Source organism: Pleurodeles waltl, chromosome 5 (genome assembly GCF_031143425.1).
Source record: "Pleurodeles waltl isolate 20211129_DDA chromosome 5, aPleWal1.hap1.20221129, whole genome shotgun sequence".
NCBI classification, from domain to species: domain Eukaryota; kingdom Metazoa; phylum Chordata; class Amphibia; order Caudata; family Salamandridae; genus Pleurodeles; species Pleurodeles waltl.
In genome coordinates this window covers 981,170,465-981,182,848 of record NC_090444.1, presented here as the reverse complement: position 1 = coordinate 981,182,848, position 12,384 = coordinate 981,170,465, and the positions used below count along the sequence as shown (strand labels likewise).

Below are 12,384 nucleotides of genomic sequence, written 5' to 3'. Positions count from 1 at the left end.
CATTTATCCCACATTTCTGTGTGGGATCACCACACCGGGACATATTTCCTACCACCCAACCTTCCCCTCAGTCTCCCGGTAAAAATGATACCTCACTTGTGTAGGTGGGCTAAGTGCCTGTGACAGGCAAGAGCCAAAACATGTCAAAATTGAGGGGGAACCAAAGTGGGTCCAAAAGGGCAGATTGGAATTTTGTGGATTCCTGCACATTCCGGAAGGTTCCTTCACAAAAATGTGTGAAAAATGTGTGATTTCCAGCAACGTTGGAGGTTTGCAGGGCATTGTAGGTAAGAAAATGGTGTGGAGTGCATGTGAAGCACAACACCCTGGACTCACCCAGATGTTTAGTTTTCAGATGTGTCTAGGTCTTGTGGATTTTTGTACATGGCAGCGTCCCAAAGTCCAAAAAGTGCAGCCCTCACCATTCCAAGTGGGACGATTGAGAGTTAGACAAGCTCTCATGGCCCAAATGTAAAACCAAAACCCAAAATAATCAAATGTCCGCTTGCTTGCCTTGGGATAAGATGTTTTAGTGTGCAGGAAGAGCTGAAAGAATGTTAACCCATTCAGTTTGGGTGGAGGCATAACCATGCCCATACTGGTTGGTAGCCACCACCCCACAATTTTGTTTTATTTTTATTCCCTGGCATCTAGTAGGCTTTCTGCCCCCCTGAGGAGTGGATCCGGGGCAGTTGCCCCATCTACCCATCGGTGGGTAGAACAGCTTTGGCCCCATTTATGTGGGGTGGGGATATGGCCCTATTACATCTCTGCCCAGGGGAGGGGGTGCCATTCCCTTGGGTGGAGTGCTAGCGCTCCCGATGAGGGCCCATAGCAGGACGAGCTGGTCTTGTCCTCTGCACACAGCAACTGTGGCCGAGGACGAGACTAGCTCGCCCTAGGCACCCGAGGAGTTAATGTTCACGTGCCTCCATTTTGAAAAGGCGATCTTAAAATATTTTTACCATGCCAACCTGCAGATTTTGTGAACATTCAGACTGTATGCTTTAAGGATCCTTATAGTGTTGCCATATAAAGTGTTGATTAGAACACATCTGAGATTTCCCTCAGAGCTAGTTATTCCTCCATGTCAATCAAACTATTTCCCTTTCTCCTGTTTTCGAGGACCCCCCTTCTCCATAAGGGAGGACTTTACTTAGAAAACTTTCAATTTCTGCAATACGTAAGAAATTATTGTCTGAACTCAGATTACAGATCAGCCATCAAGGTGTGCTAAGCTTCATTATGGAATCTTTTTTAATAGTGTGTTTCTTTGTCTTTGTCTCTTTTCTCTGCTTTTTGTAGAGATGGGATTGCTACTCTGTTCAGTGCTTAGGAGTATAAATCAAGTTCCCCTGTTACTTATCTGAAAATCTAGGTCCCGTCCAGAATTTATTTTACTTAAGTAATAAGCAACCCTCCAACTGCCCTGTAGAAGAGAGAAGAAAATGGAACTACAATTTCTTAGGATCCTTGATGTAAAATGAGACTTGACTTACTCACCACTCACACGTTGTGATGTGATACTGGTGGAATGATGCTCTTGAAGGCGCAGCTTCAATATTAGTCTTTAGAGGCTGCAGTCCATTTGGCCACAGTGCCCTTGAAGAGGTTTCGTGGAACTTTTCTTCAAATAGTGCCTACTGATTTTAACTCTCTGCTTCTTTTTTTTTTTCTTCTTCTTCTTCAAAGAAACCTATTCAAAATTGCTCTATTTGGCGTGCATTAGGCAGTTCAAAGCTTCATTTATAAAAAAATGTTTTATATACTTACGGGTGCCCATCTGCATTGATCCCAAGCATTGTCCGTCAGTGTGAGACTTCATGGCTGGAGAGCTGTGTTTTATTGCTAGGGTGCCAGCCACATGATGTAGGAAATTCTGCATTTTGAAGAGACACATTTTTTTTTTTTAGTTTTTTTTTTTTTAGGTAGCAGTCCGTTAACGGACTTTTGTACCTTGTTACTCAGATTTGATGAGGGACATTTGGGCACTAAGTGGGAAGAGTTTGGCTTCTTTCAATTTTTTAGCTCTATGACAATTAAACAAAGTGACTCTGGCTTGCACCATGAGCAACCCACCTGAAAATTAACCTGAACTGTCTCTTTTAGTTCAGTATTCATGACAAATGGTGTCTATTTACTTACAGCTTTTGCTGAACTGCATGCTGGCTTTACAGTGTGGCCTTATGTTTTTTAGTTCCGAAATCGGTTTCATCTCCAGAGCTGATCCTTATTGTACACCTAACCTTAAAAACTGTGTTCTACTTTAACCTTAAACTTTTGTTGCTTTGTATGATTCCACAGAATTTTTCCCACTTGTTTCAGAACCCACTTGTGCATAAAAGGTCATTACGGGATTACTGTCATTGTCAGAAAGCCTCTGTCTCTCGTAAATTTTTCTGGAAAAATTCCGGACGTGATCCCTAGATGGCAGAATAATGCACTTATGTGCATCTTTGAAGCAGGAAAACTATTTTACATGTACTGTGATTAACTATTTCCTTGCATTTTGCGTTTAAGAAAATGTACTGCCAATTTAAGTTTTCGTTATGTATCGCTCGTTTGGCTTAGTTTCAGAAAGCCTGCCATGTTTGCTGAAATACATCTTGGCTTTTAAAAGAGTTTGTGCATAGTGTTAGAACAAGTATGATTCGTTTCTTCTATTGTTTATAGGATTTTCATTTGACCTGTCGCCGCTGACCTTGAAACATGGGTCCTACCAAGTGAACACAACTCAATATGAATTTTATCTCAACGTATGTGGCAACGTGTCCATATGTAGTGACAATTCTGGAGCGTGTCAGAAAGAAAGAAGGCAAGTATACCCAGACTGCCACTGTTTAGCTCCTTGGCTGTTGGTGACAGATTATCCTGTTCGTTCTTGATGACTCAAGTCTGGGTGGGAAATGTTCCAAACATCTTGGTATTTATGCTGCTTTTAAATTTACAAAAGCCTTCATGGGAGACCATTTCTTGGAAGCCTGCACAAACAGATGTTTTTGCAGGGATCGGAATTACTAAGTGATAATTACCACTGCCCCTTAAATGCCTGGCAGATTCTAGTACATGAAGATTTTGGTTCAGGAAGCACCCGAATCCCCACATTATCCCTCATTTGGATGTGGAATAATTGTGATAGCAAGTATTTATTGGACCTGACAACCATCGAATGCAGGAGTATTGTTTTTTTTATTGCCTGATAAATAAATAACTAACGATCAGACCTCTCATAATGAAGTTATAAATAGTAAAGCATGATACCACTAAATAGAATATTGGGAGTTCCACACACTTGTGGCAACCCAAAAGGTTAGGCTTCCTTGAAGTTTTTTTCGGAAGCTCGTTAGCCCGGTCATAGATTTAGAAGAAAAGCCAGCACAATAAGTGCCTGTTATTTAATTATGTACATTTTCCGTGTATCTCGGTATCTGAATTTAATGGCCTACAGGAAAGCATTACAAAGCCTTACGAGCAGACAACATAACAGGCTCCTATAGATGTGGAAGCCCACTAGCCTTCGCTTTTTCAGTTTTACAAAGAATTGCAAATCTTATGCTTTTTAATTGCGGCTTAACCAGCAAGATAGTTTACACACGAGCTGCTGTTTTCTTTTGAAGTAGTAGTCTTGGTCTAAATTTCAGAAGTTGCAACCAGCACAGCACCCAAAAACATTAATTACACCTCTCGAGTCTTGATAGTAATGTACTATTTTGAAGTGGTCGTGTAGACATTATTTATAACAAGTGCAGAGATATACGGATAAACAAGAAAGCAATGTTCTGTGACTGTGCACATGTACCTGTGGAAATTCTAGCTGTACGTTTTATTTGATATGAGGTTTGTGTTTGCATTTGTTTTAGTGGAACTAAAATGTGGAATCTAGGAGTGTTCAATTCTAAGCTGTCCTATTATGATGGGATGATTCAACTGAATTACACCGGTGGTACTCCGTTCAACAACCCAGCGCATACACCTCGATCTTCCCTTTTAACGTTTCTCTGTGATAGAGCTGCTGGAGATGGACAGCCTGAGTTCCAGGTAAGAGCTCCCACTGCGTCGCTTTATTAATTAACGGAATGACAAATGTCCCCTTGTTACATGATCATTTCATTTTTGACTTGAATGTTTTTTTTTTCATGAGATAAACAATCAATTATTAATTAAGTGCATTTTCAAAACACATCCTGCTTGGTTAGGATTGATGGAGCAGTCAATGTCTATATAGTAATTCCAAAACCTACTGAATGTTACTTTTCAACTCCCATCGTCTCATTTCCTGTGTTATATGTTGTGGCACATATTCTATGTGTTGTAGTAAATGTCATCCTGATTATTATTTTCACTTTTTATACGTGTTGAGCGCACATTTCAGTATGGAAAATGTATCTTGGCACTGAACCCACCTGCAGCCAGACCATGCTTGGAATCTGTGTTGAAAGCACAGTTTTTAGTTTTTTGTGAATTGAGAGATCTAAATCAATTATCTTAGTTACAATGATAAATTTTTCCATTGCCCTAGCTATAACAACCACTAATTTGTGGTCTTTTTTTCCTCTTTGTCATGGGAACTACTGGTAGGTATGTATTTGCTGATCACAAACATCAGGAATGGATATGATGTTGAAACACCTCACAAAGGAAGGATGGGTACCTGCCATGTTAAGCGTGCTGCGCTATGCAGCACATCAGTTATGTGATTAGATGAGATCTATCAAGGGAAGCCAAGAATACACTGTAACAAATTGTTCAACTGAGGAATCACTTTATAGCATTGAGTGCAGGAGCAATCATTTATGGCCTCATTAGGACATTGGCGGTCCTAGGACTGCCACTGCCATGGTGGTGGTCAGACCCTCACACTCAAGGCAGTCTGACTTCCACATTACGACCCTGGTGGTTGGACCACCAGGGGACTGCCATCCCCACTGGGAACAAGGTTCCCAACAGGTTGATGGCGGTTGGAGTCGTGGTCAGCAACTGCGGCACTGATCACGAGTCCAGTTTCTGACAGCCTTTTCATGGCGGGGACCCAGCACCCTCGGAATGCGAGAGAGTGAACATTCAGAGGGTGCTGGTGTGCTACAGTATTGGCCTCAGCTCCTTTAATGGAGCCGAGACCAGTACCTTAGCACTGTTCCACTGAGCTGACCGGCGGGAACATCGTAATACGATGGGTGAGGCAGCTGGGTTGACAGTCACCTTGTCCCCACGCGTTTGGCGGTCTGTTCGTCCGACTGCCAAACTCATAATGACCCTTAAGTTCCTGGTGAAACTCAGTTATACATAGAAATAAAATGTTGTACTTTTAAACAACATAGTCGGCCACAGGACAAAACCTTATTCAGGTTGTTCCACCCACAGGTAATTAACACTGATATTGTATGGTTTTAATCAGCTAGATGTTGCTGGGACCCTTGGATAAGGGTACTCAAACAGTCTATGAAGGGAGTATTTTGCAACGGTCTGTGAAGGGTTAGGAAAGCTCAGGAATACATTTTGTTGTTAACTATAGTTTGCTCTTCTGCACATAGTTTACCTCATTATTGCCCGAAAAGAAAACCAGTAGATGACCAAGGTGCAACTATTAACAGGTGTTAGGTTTGGGGGGGGAAGAAGTGCATTTAGAAATTAGTTTTGTCAGTTGGACTTTTACTTCAAATGGAAACAAAGCAAATCACAATGAAAGCAGAAGTGAAACATGGCTATGTAATGGTCCCCAAAACAACAATTAGTGGTAACTTAACCTGCTTTTGGTTAAATTAGGAAATGCAGACTAATATTTTAGTGCCTTGTAGAGCATTTAAGTCTAGTTTGTAGTTTTTGAAGGCTTTGATCCCTGCAAAGTAGATTGTGTTGTAGATATGCAGTAGTTAATATTTCTTCCAGATATCTGAGTTAGGTTACGGAAGGGACTATTTTGGGATCTAGGAATGTAGGCTATATTGTTTAGTACGTCAGGGTGTTGGGTAAAATAGCAGAAGCAGAGATAAACATTAAACTCTTCTTTGCACTATGCAGTAGTCGAAACTTCAAGGTCTACATTTTACAACATTCTTAGGAATGGTTTTCATAGCCAGACCTTATTGATAAAGACACTTTAACCTTAGTCCCTAGTTACACAAGAATTTCACAGTATGGCGTTTATGTACCTTTTCTACAGGGATGAGCCAATGAAAATGATTGAATTAAAATAGAACAATTATTGCCAAAAAAGTTTGCAGCAGGCCTAGATGATAAATGCAATATTTCTAATGTGGATTATACATGCAAAAAGGGGATACTCGCTGGCTTGAGAAAACACGGTCTACAGTTAAAATGTAATGGAATCAAGAAATCGAAAAAGATCATTTGTTGGTGAAGTGTGATATTTTTTCAGACTCCATCATTGTCATAAAATGTACTCCAAAATGACGTATTACCTTTTATAAGATATTTCATTTTATTTGGGGCAATGACAAAACAGCACAGTAGTTGATGGCCTGGAACCGGAGGTTTGTAAGCAGTTCTGAGCTCTGTTAGTTTCATATTTTGTGAAATATTCAAATTTGTATGCGTAGATTACAAGTGTATTGCATGTTACAGAGTGCTGTGCACTGTAAGGATTGAAAGGTTTTGATCCTTTAAGAGGTATTGAGGAGGCCTTCATTAAGATAGAGGGCTAGAGCTCGTTTTGGGACAGAAGTTTGAGATATGAAAAGGTCTTCCAGATGTGGGTGGGTGTATTGGAATCAGTCATGAACTCCACATTCCAGTGTATACTCCAACAGAGTATCTCTGATATCTCATCTGGACAGCGCTGCAGGTTGGATCATTAAATTAGTTATAGTTAGAGAACAAAAGCGCAAGTTCTACTTCACCACAATATGGCCTACGTTTACCCTTTTTCTTCTGTCTTTGACTTCTAGACGGCCCTTACCACACAATTCTTCACCGAAGCCTGTTGTAGTGCCTCGCTCCACATTCATGCTGTACTTTTTGGCGGGCAACAAGTTATGTGGGGACTAGCTCCAAAAAGATGAAACTTCTCTATCTATTAGCACATGAACCAATATGTAACATTTGTAAAATTCGTTTTGTTTGTTTTCTGATTAACGTATGTGTTAATTAAGCAGCGTGTGTCAGTTTCTTTATTATAGGATTTCAAATCCGTGGAGTGAAAGCCTGAGAAGCGTTTTCTGTATTATTCTGTTAAATTTAACCAGATTTCCTTATCTAGTGAGCTTTTACAATCTGTCAAAAGGTACTACATTCTTATGCACACAGCTAATTCTATGACAGATCCTGGTGACACTGCTCTAGTCACCAGCGCAAGTAGTTTTTCAAGACGTTATTACTTGCTTATTGACTATATCTCTCCATCACTCATCTGCATTGTTGAAGCCCTTCATCCCTTACTCAAGCAATATGTACAGGGCCAAAAGTGAGAAGCGCGTAGGATGATTTTGCTTTGATTCATTGAATTCACTGGAATCTGATCTGTAGTTTTCTCTAACTAATGCGACGTGGCAGTGTCATTTATTTCCCTTCTACTTGGCACTCGAGAGATTTGTTTCATGGCCAGTTAGAACTGATCAAAGATTAAAAATGACATGGATTTTTTTTTTTTTTTTTACCTTGTCAAACACTAATGTAATCTTGTGCCAAACTACGATATCTGTGTGTTTAGTGATGAAGATATGTGAAACAGTGAATATTTGTCTAGTGTTTCTCGTTTGTAAATGGCTTCAGTTATTGACAGTATATTTCCCATTGTGTGAAAACATGTCACCCCTGGTTGAACAAAAGCTCACTTTCATGGACTTTGGGAAGGACCACCTGAAGTACAAGAAGCAGTGCATTTTGGTACATTGTGATAAATAAACCCTTCATCAGACTCAAACCCTGTTCTCCAGCTTCAAGGGTGGCAGCTCTAGTCCTTACATTACATTCTCTGCTGTCAGCATGCAAGAAGGCTGGCATTCCTTTGGAACGCACAATTAAAATCCATTCCCATTATGCATTCCAAAGCTGAGCTGGGCATCATGTTTTATGCATTTCACTTGTATGGAGTGAAGCTGGCCACGCTGTAATGCACCTGGACATCTCTGGGACAGGCTGCTTCGCTTGCGCTCCGTTCTGTTTACTTCCAGCTGGCTCCGAAGACCCATCCCAAGCTCGAACATGGTTCTCACACGGAAGAAGGGGGAAAATGGATCTGTGATGCAAGGTTATCTCATGTTACTCCTATTTCTAGAGCACATACCTCACATTTGTAAGACCTTGCAGCGCTGTGCGCTGACTAGAATGTGTGTCTGGTATGTTATATAAAAACATTGCTGCCCACAGCGCCTCAGTCCACGTGACTGGACTCTGGGATGCTGACATTCTCTGACTGAAGGAACCCAAATGCTACTATTTTCTCAGAAGCGCTCGGGGAAGCGGCAGCTGCACTCCCGCCATTCCTTCCACTCTCGGTTGTGTGGACTGTAAACTTGACATGTGACCCATAACTCTACACTAGGCTACTCCAGCACTGGGAGTTTGTTAGCTTAGTTTTCAATTTTGCTTTACAGTTTGTTTGCAGGCTTGTGCTTTTATTCACGGTCAGATTAGTGTGCAAGCCGGGGGTGCCCTTATCGTTTAAACACTCAAGTGCACCAAGTTAGAAAATGAGGTCAATAAATCCATCTGCTTTTGTCAGAAACAACTAAGGGGGTTATTACAACTTTGGAGGAGGTGTTAATCCGTCCCAAAAGTGACAGTAAAGTGACAGATATACCACCAGCCGTATTAGGAGTCCATTATATCCTATGGTACTCGTAATACGGCTGTTGGTATATCCATCACATTTGGGACGGAATAACACCTCCTCCAAAGTTGTAATAACCCCCTAAGTGTTTAAATCTGATAGACTTCTAGTTGGACATTCTTTACCTTAGAATTTTCCCCAGCGTCAGACTGGATCCGGAGATTTTTCTTTGAGCAGTATCCTTGGGCGTTGTCAGGTGGTGTCTGTCGTCTCCGCGGGCATCGTTGGCATCGTGGATGCCGTGATGACGACGGAAGCGGTACATAGACGCCGCCGCTGCGCGGTAACGTCAGTTCTTTTCTTTCCAAGCCACGCGCTGATCCGGAGAGAGCTACCCTGGTTAATTTTTTACCGATTTTTATGATGATTTGTTTGGTGTGTCGAGGATGTCCCCAAAGACCGGTTTCAAGCCTTGTGAGGCTTGTCACTGCATGATGTCGTTGACAGATCGGCACCGGGTCTGTTTGTGGTGCCTGGAGCTCCCGGTCTCACTTGAGAGAAAAGTCTCAAGACCACGCGTGGAGTCACCACCAATCATCGTCCTGCAAGAATTCAGGTCACTCGGGTAAGAATAAGAAGTTGAAGAAGCCTAGGCATCCTTCATCTTCATCCTGTCGCTCGGCTGATGGGACGCAGGAGGATCGTCGACGCTGTAGGCCTTCGTCCATGAAGCCTACTTCTGAGTCAGCTGCATGCCTCCCTGACTTTCCCTGATTTCTAAGGACAGGGATTACCCATTCAGGGCCTTAGCTTTGGCGCATCATTTTAAGTGTTCTTCATGGCTCTGCGCTTTGGCGTGGAAAGTCGTGAAAATAAACTGATGTCACTGATCAGAGGCAGCGTCTATGTACGATTCCTGACGGTGACCGACGCCACCTAATGACACGCAAGGGAACTGCTTGAAGAAAAATCTCTGGATTCGGTTTGACGCCCTGGGGAAATTTTGAGGTAAGGAATCTGCAACTAGAATATGTCTAAGGCAGATAAATCGTTACCAAAGGTAGGTAACGTGTTCTTTAGAATTATTGCAGCAACGCGATCCCTCTGGGAGCAGTCTATCTATTCATTAGCAACGGTTGACCCAGTGGGCAGTATTCTGTTTTGCTGTGCTCTTCACCCAGCAGTGACACTACCTCTTAGCATTCCGTTAGGATTGCTGACTGAGCAGAACTTAATTTTTTGAAAGGCAGAAGGACACAAGTTGCAGTTCCCGGGCCAAATTAGCATCCCACTCTCACGAAGGTCCGTAAATTCAGCGACATAATAAGAGACAAGCTGTTATTTACAGTGCATGAAAAATTATTGTTTTGTAAAATTCAAATGGTATAAAGACTGCTGTTGCTGGTGTGAGGCAACGCCCCCCCATGTGGGTGTCACCCGACAAAAGCAAGCGAGTTGACCAGTACGATTTCACCCGGACTCCTTTGCCCTCTTTCCTATTTCTCATTTTCCATTATTTTTGCCTTTTTTCCTTCCTTGATTCTTCCTACTCTTTCACCCCCCTCTTCGTTGTCTGTACCTGTTTCAGACATAGATACATGTGTGTTGCCCTCCCATGCATGGCCCAGCCTCCTGCTACCAGCCCGGATGCCTCTGCTGCAGGTCACAGCTCTGACCAAGTGTACAGGAGATAAAAGAAGTAGGTCAAGGTTACAGGGCCTTGGTTTACACAACCACTCAGACTCCTAGTACATTAGCCTATTTTTTCTGATCGCTATCGCTGTGCATTTAGGTGCTGTAGGAAGCTGGCCTGGTGTGTGGTGGGTACCTGTGATACTTACACCTTATACCAGGTCCAAGTATGCCCTCTTAGTGAAGTTTAAACAGTGTCTAGAAGCCAGGCTCTCTAGAGGTAGCTGTGGATGAGCAGCCAAGGCTTATCTAGGAGACATGCAAAGCTTGTGCAATACCACTGCAGTCACACAGCACTCACACACATATGAAAGAAAACACTCAGTTGTACACAAATAAAGGTACTTTCTTTTTGGAACAAAACACCACAAAATACTAGACAAGTAACCCACCGTTAGGAGGAAAATAATACACTCAATAAATACACTAGTATTCAGAAAAGGGCATAGACAAGGTTAGAAAACAGTGTAAATAGCAATGACCAATAATGACCCTAGGGGGAGCACAAGTCATATTCTTAAAAAAAAAATGGAATTCGTACAAGGTACCCCCACCTAGGTAAGTAAAATGTGTAGAGGGGAGCTGGGAGTACTAAAAAATAAAACCGCGAACAAGATGGCAGAACCCAGGAACCATCTGGAGGGGCTCTGGGCACCACCCCTGGGGTGGTGAAGGACAGGGGAGTTGTCACTCCCCTTTCCATTGTCCAGTTTCACACCATAGCAGGGACTGGGGGGGGTGGGGGTGTCCCTGAACCGGTGTGGACTGGTTTATGCAGTGAGGGCACCAAATGTGCACTTCAAGGCAAAGCTGTGGCTTGGGGAAGCTACCCATCCCAAGCCAATTACACCTATTTCCAAAGGGAGAGGGTGTTACCTTCTTCTCCCAAAGGAAGTCCTTTGTTTTGCCTTCCTGGGCTTGATCAGATCAAGCAGCAGGAGGGCAGAAACCGGTCTCAGGGGTGGCAGCATCTGGGCTGCCTGGAAAACCCTGTAAGACTGATGATAGCAATGCTGGGGGTCCTCTAAGAAGCCCCAAGAGTGCATGGAATCATACTTCCAATACTGGCAACAATATTGACCAGTATGCCAATTATGGGAAGAAAAAGGTACAATTTTGAGGAGAGAGCAAAACTACTGGGGTCGTGGTTAGCAGGAGCCCAGTAGACACAGTAAACACAGTAAAGCATACTGACAACAAGCAGAAAATAAGAGTAACCATGCCAAGAAAGAGGATACTTTCCTACAGGTGCTTGTTAATTAACACCTTTTATTTTATATTGTTAGTCTCCTCTGCCTGCACACACTTCTAATGTCCTTTTTTGTTGTTTGTCTCGTCCTTTCTGCACACATTTTTAATCTGCTTGTTAGCTGTATTTATTTTATTTTTTTGCCTCCAACGCCTTTTAACTAAATTATCTTGTGCTTTGGCCTATGCATTTTGTGAAATATTGTCGTGGCAGCAGCACACAAATATTTATGTTTGTTGCTTATAACGCTTGCTTTTTAAAAACATTTGTGCCTCCGATGCCTTACAACTAATTCGCACATTTTTGTACCACGCATTCCGTGAAATATTGTTGTGGCAGCAGCACACATTTTATGTGTGTTTGCCGCCTGCATATTCTGTCTTTTTTTTGTTATTGTTTTTTTTTTACATTTCTCCCTCCGATGCCTTTAAAGTAATTCCTTTGGTTTTGGTGTTACGCATTCTGTGAAATGTTGCCCTGATAGTAGCATGCATTTTATTCATGTTTGCAGTCTTCGTTTTCTGGTTTATGCCTCCTGTAACAGCACAACATATTGCCTTTCTCAATAAACAACTAATAGCACTTAACTGTGTTTTAGTAACTTATATTGTGCAACAACTGCAAATTACAGAAAAAATGTTATTAATCACAAAGGCAAAACCTAATGCATTTTTACCTTACTCGCGGAAATCCTGCCTGTGGCACTGCTAGTAAT

The 12,384-nt window shown here is 42.2% G+C and overlaps 1 protein-coding gene across 1 annotated transcript in view; it reads left to right on the top strand.

The window, feature by feature from the left end:
* The window catches only part of IGF2R (insulin like growth factor 2 receptor), a 1,086,527-nt gene that overhangs the window by 323,975 nt on the left and 750,168 nt on the right, over positions 1-12,384 (top strand). Inside the window, exons 15-16 of the mRNA XM_069235138.1 lie at positions 2,674-2,815; positions 3,861-4,038. Of these exons, the coding sequence (XP_069091239.1) occupies positions 2,674-2,815; positions 3,861-4,038 (320 nt within the window). The remainder of the gene's footprint in view (positions 1-2,673; positions 2,816-3,860; positions 4,039-12,384) is intronic.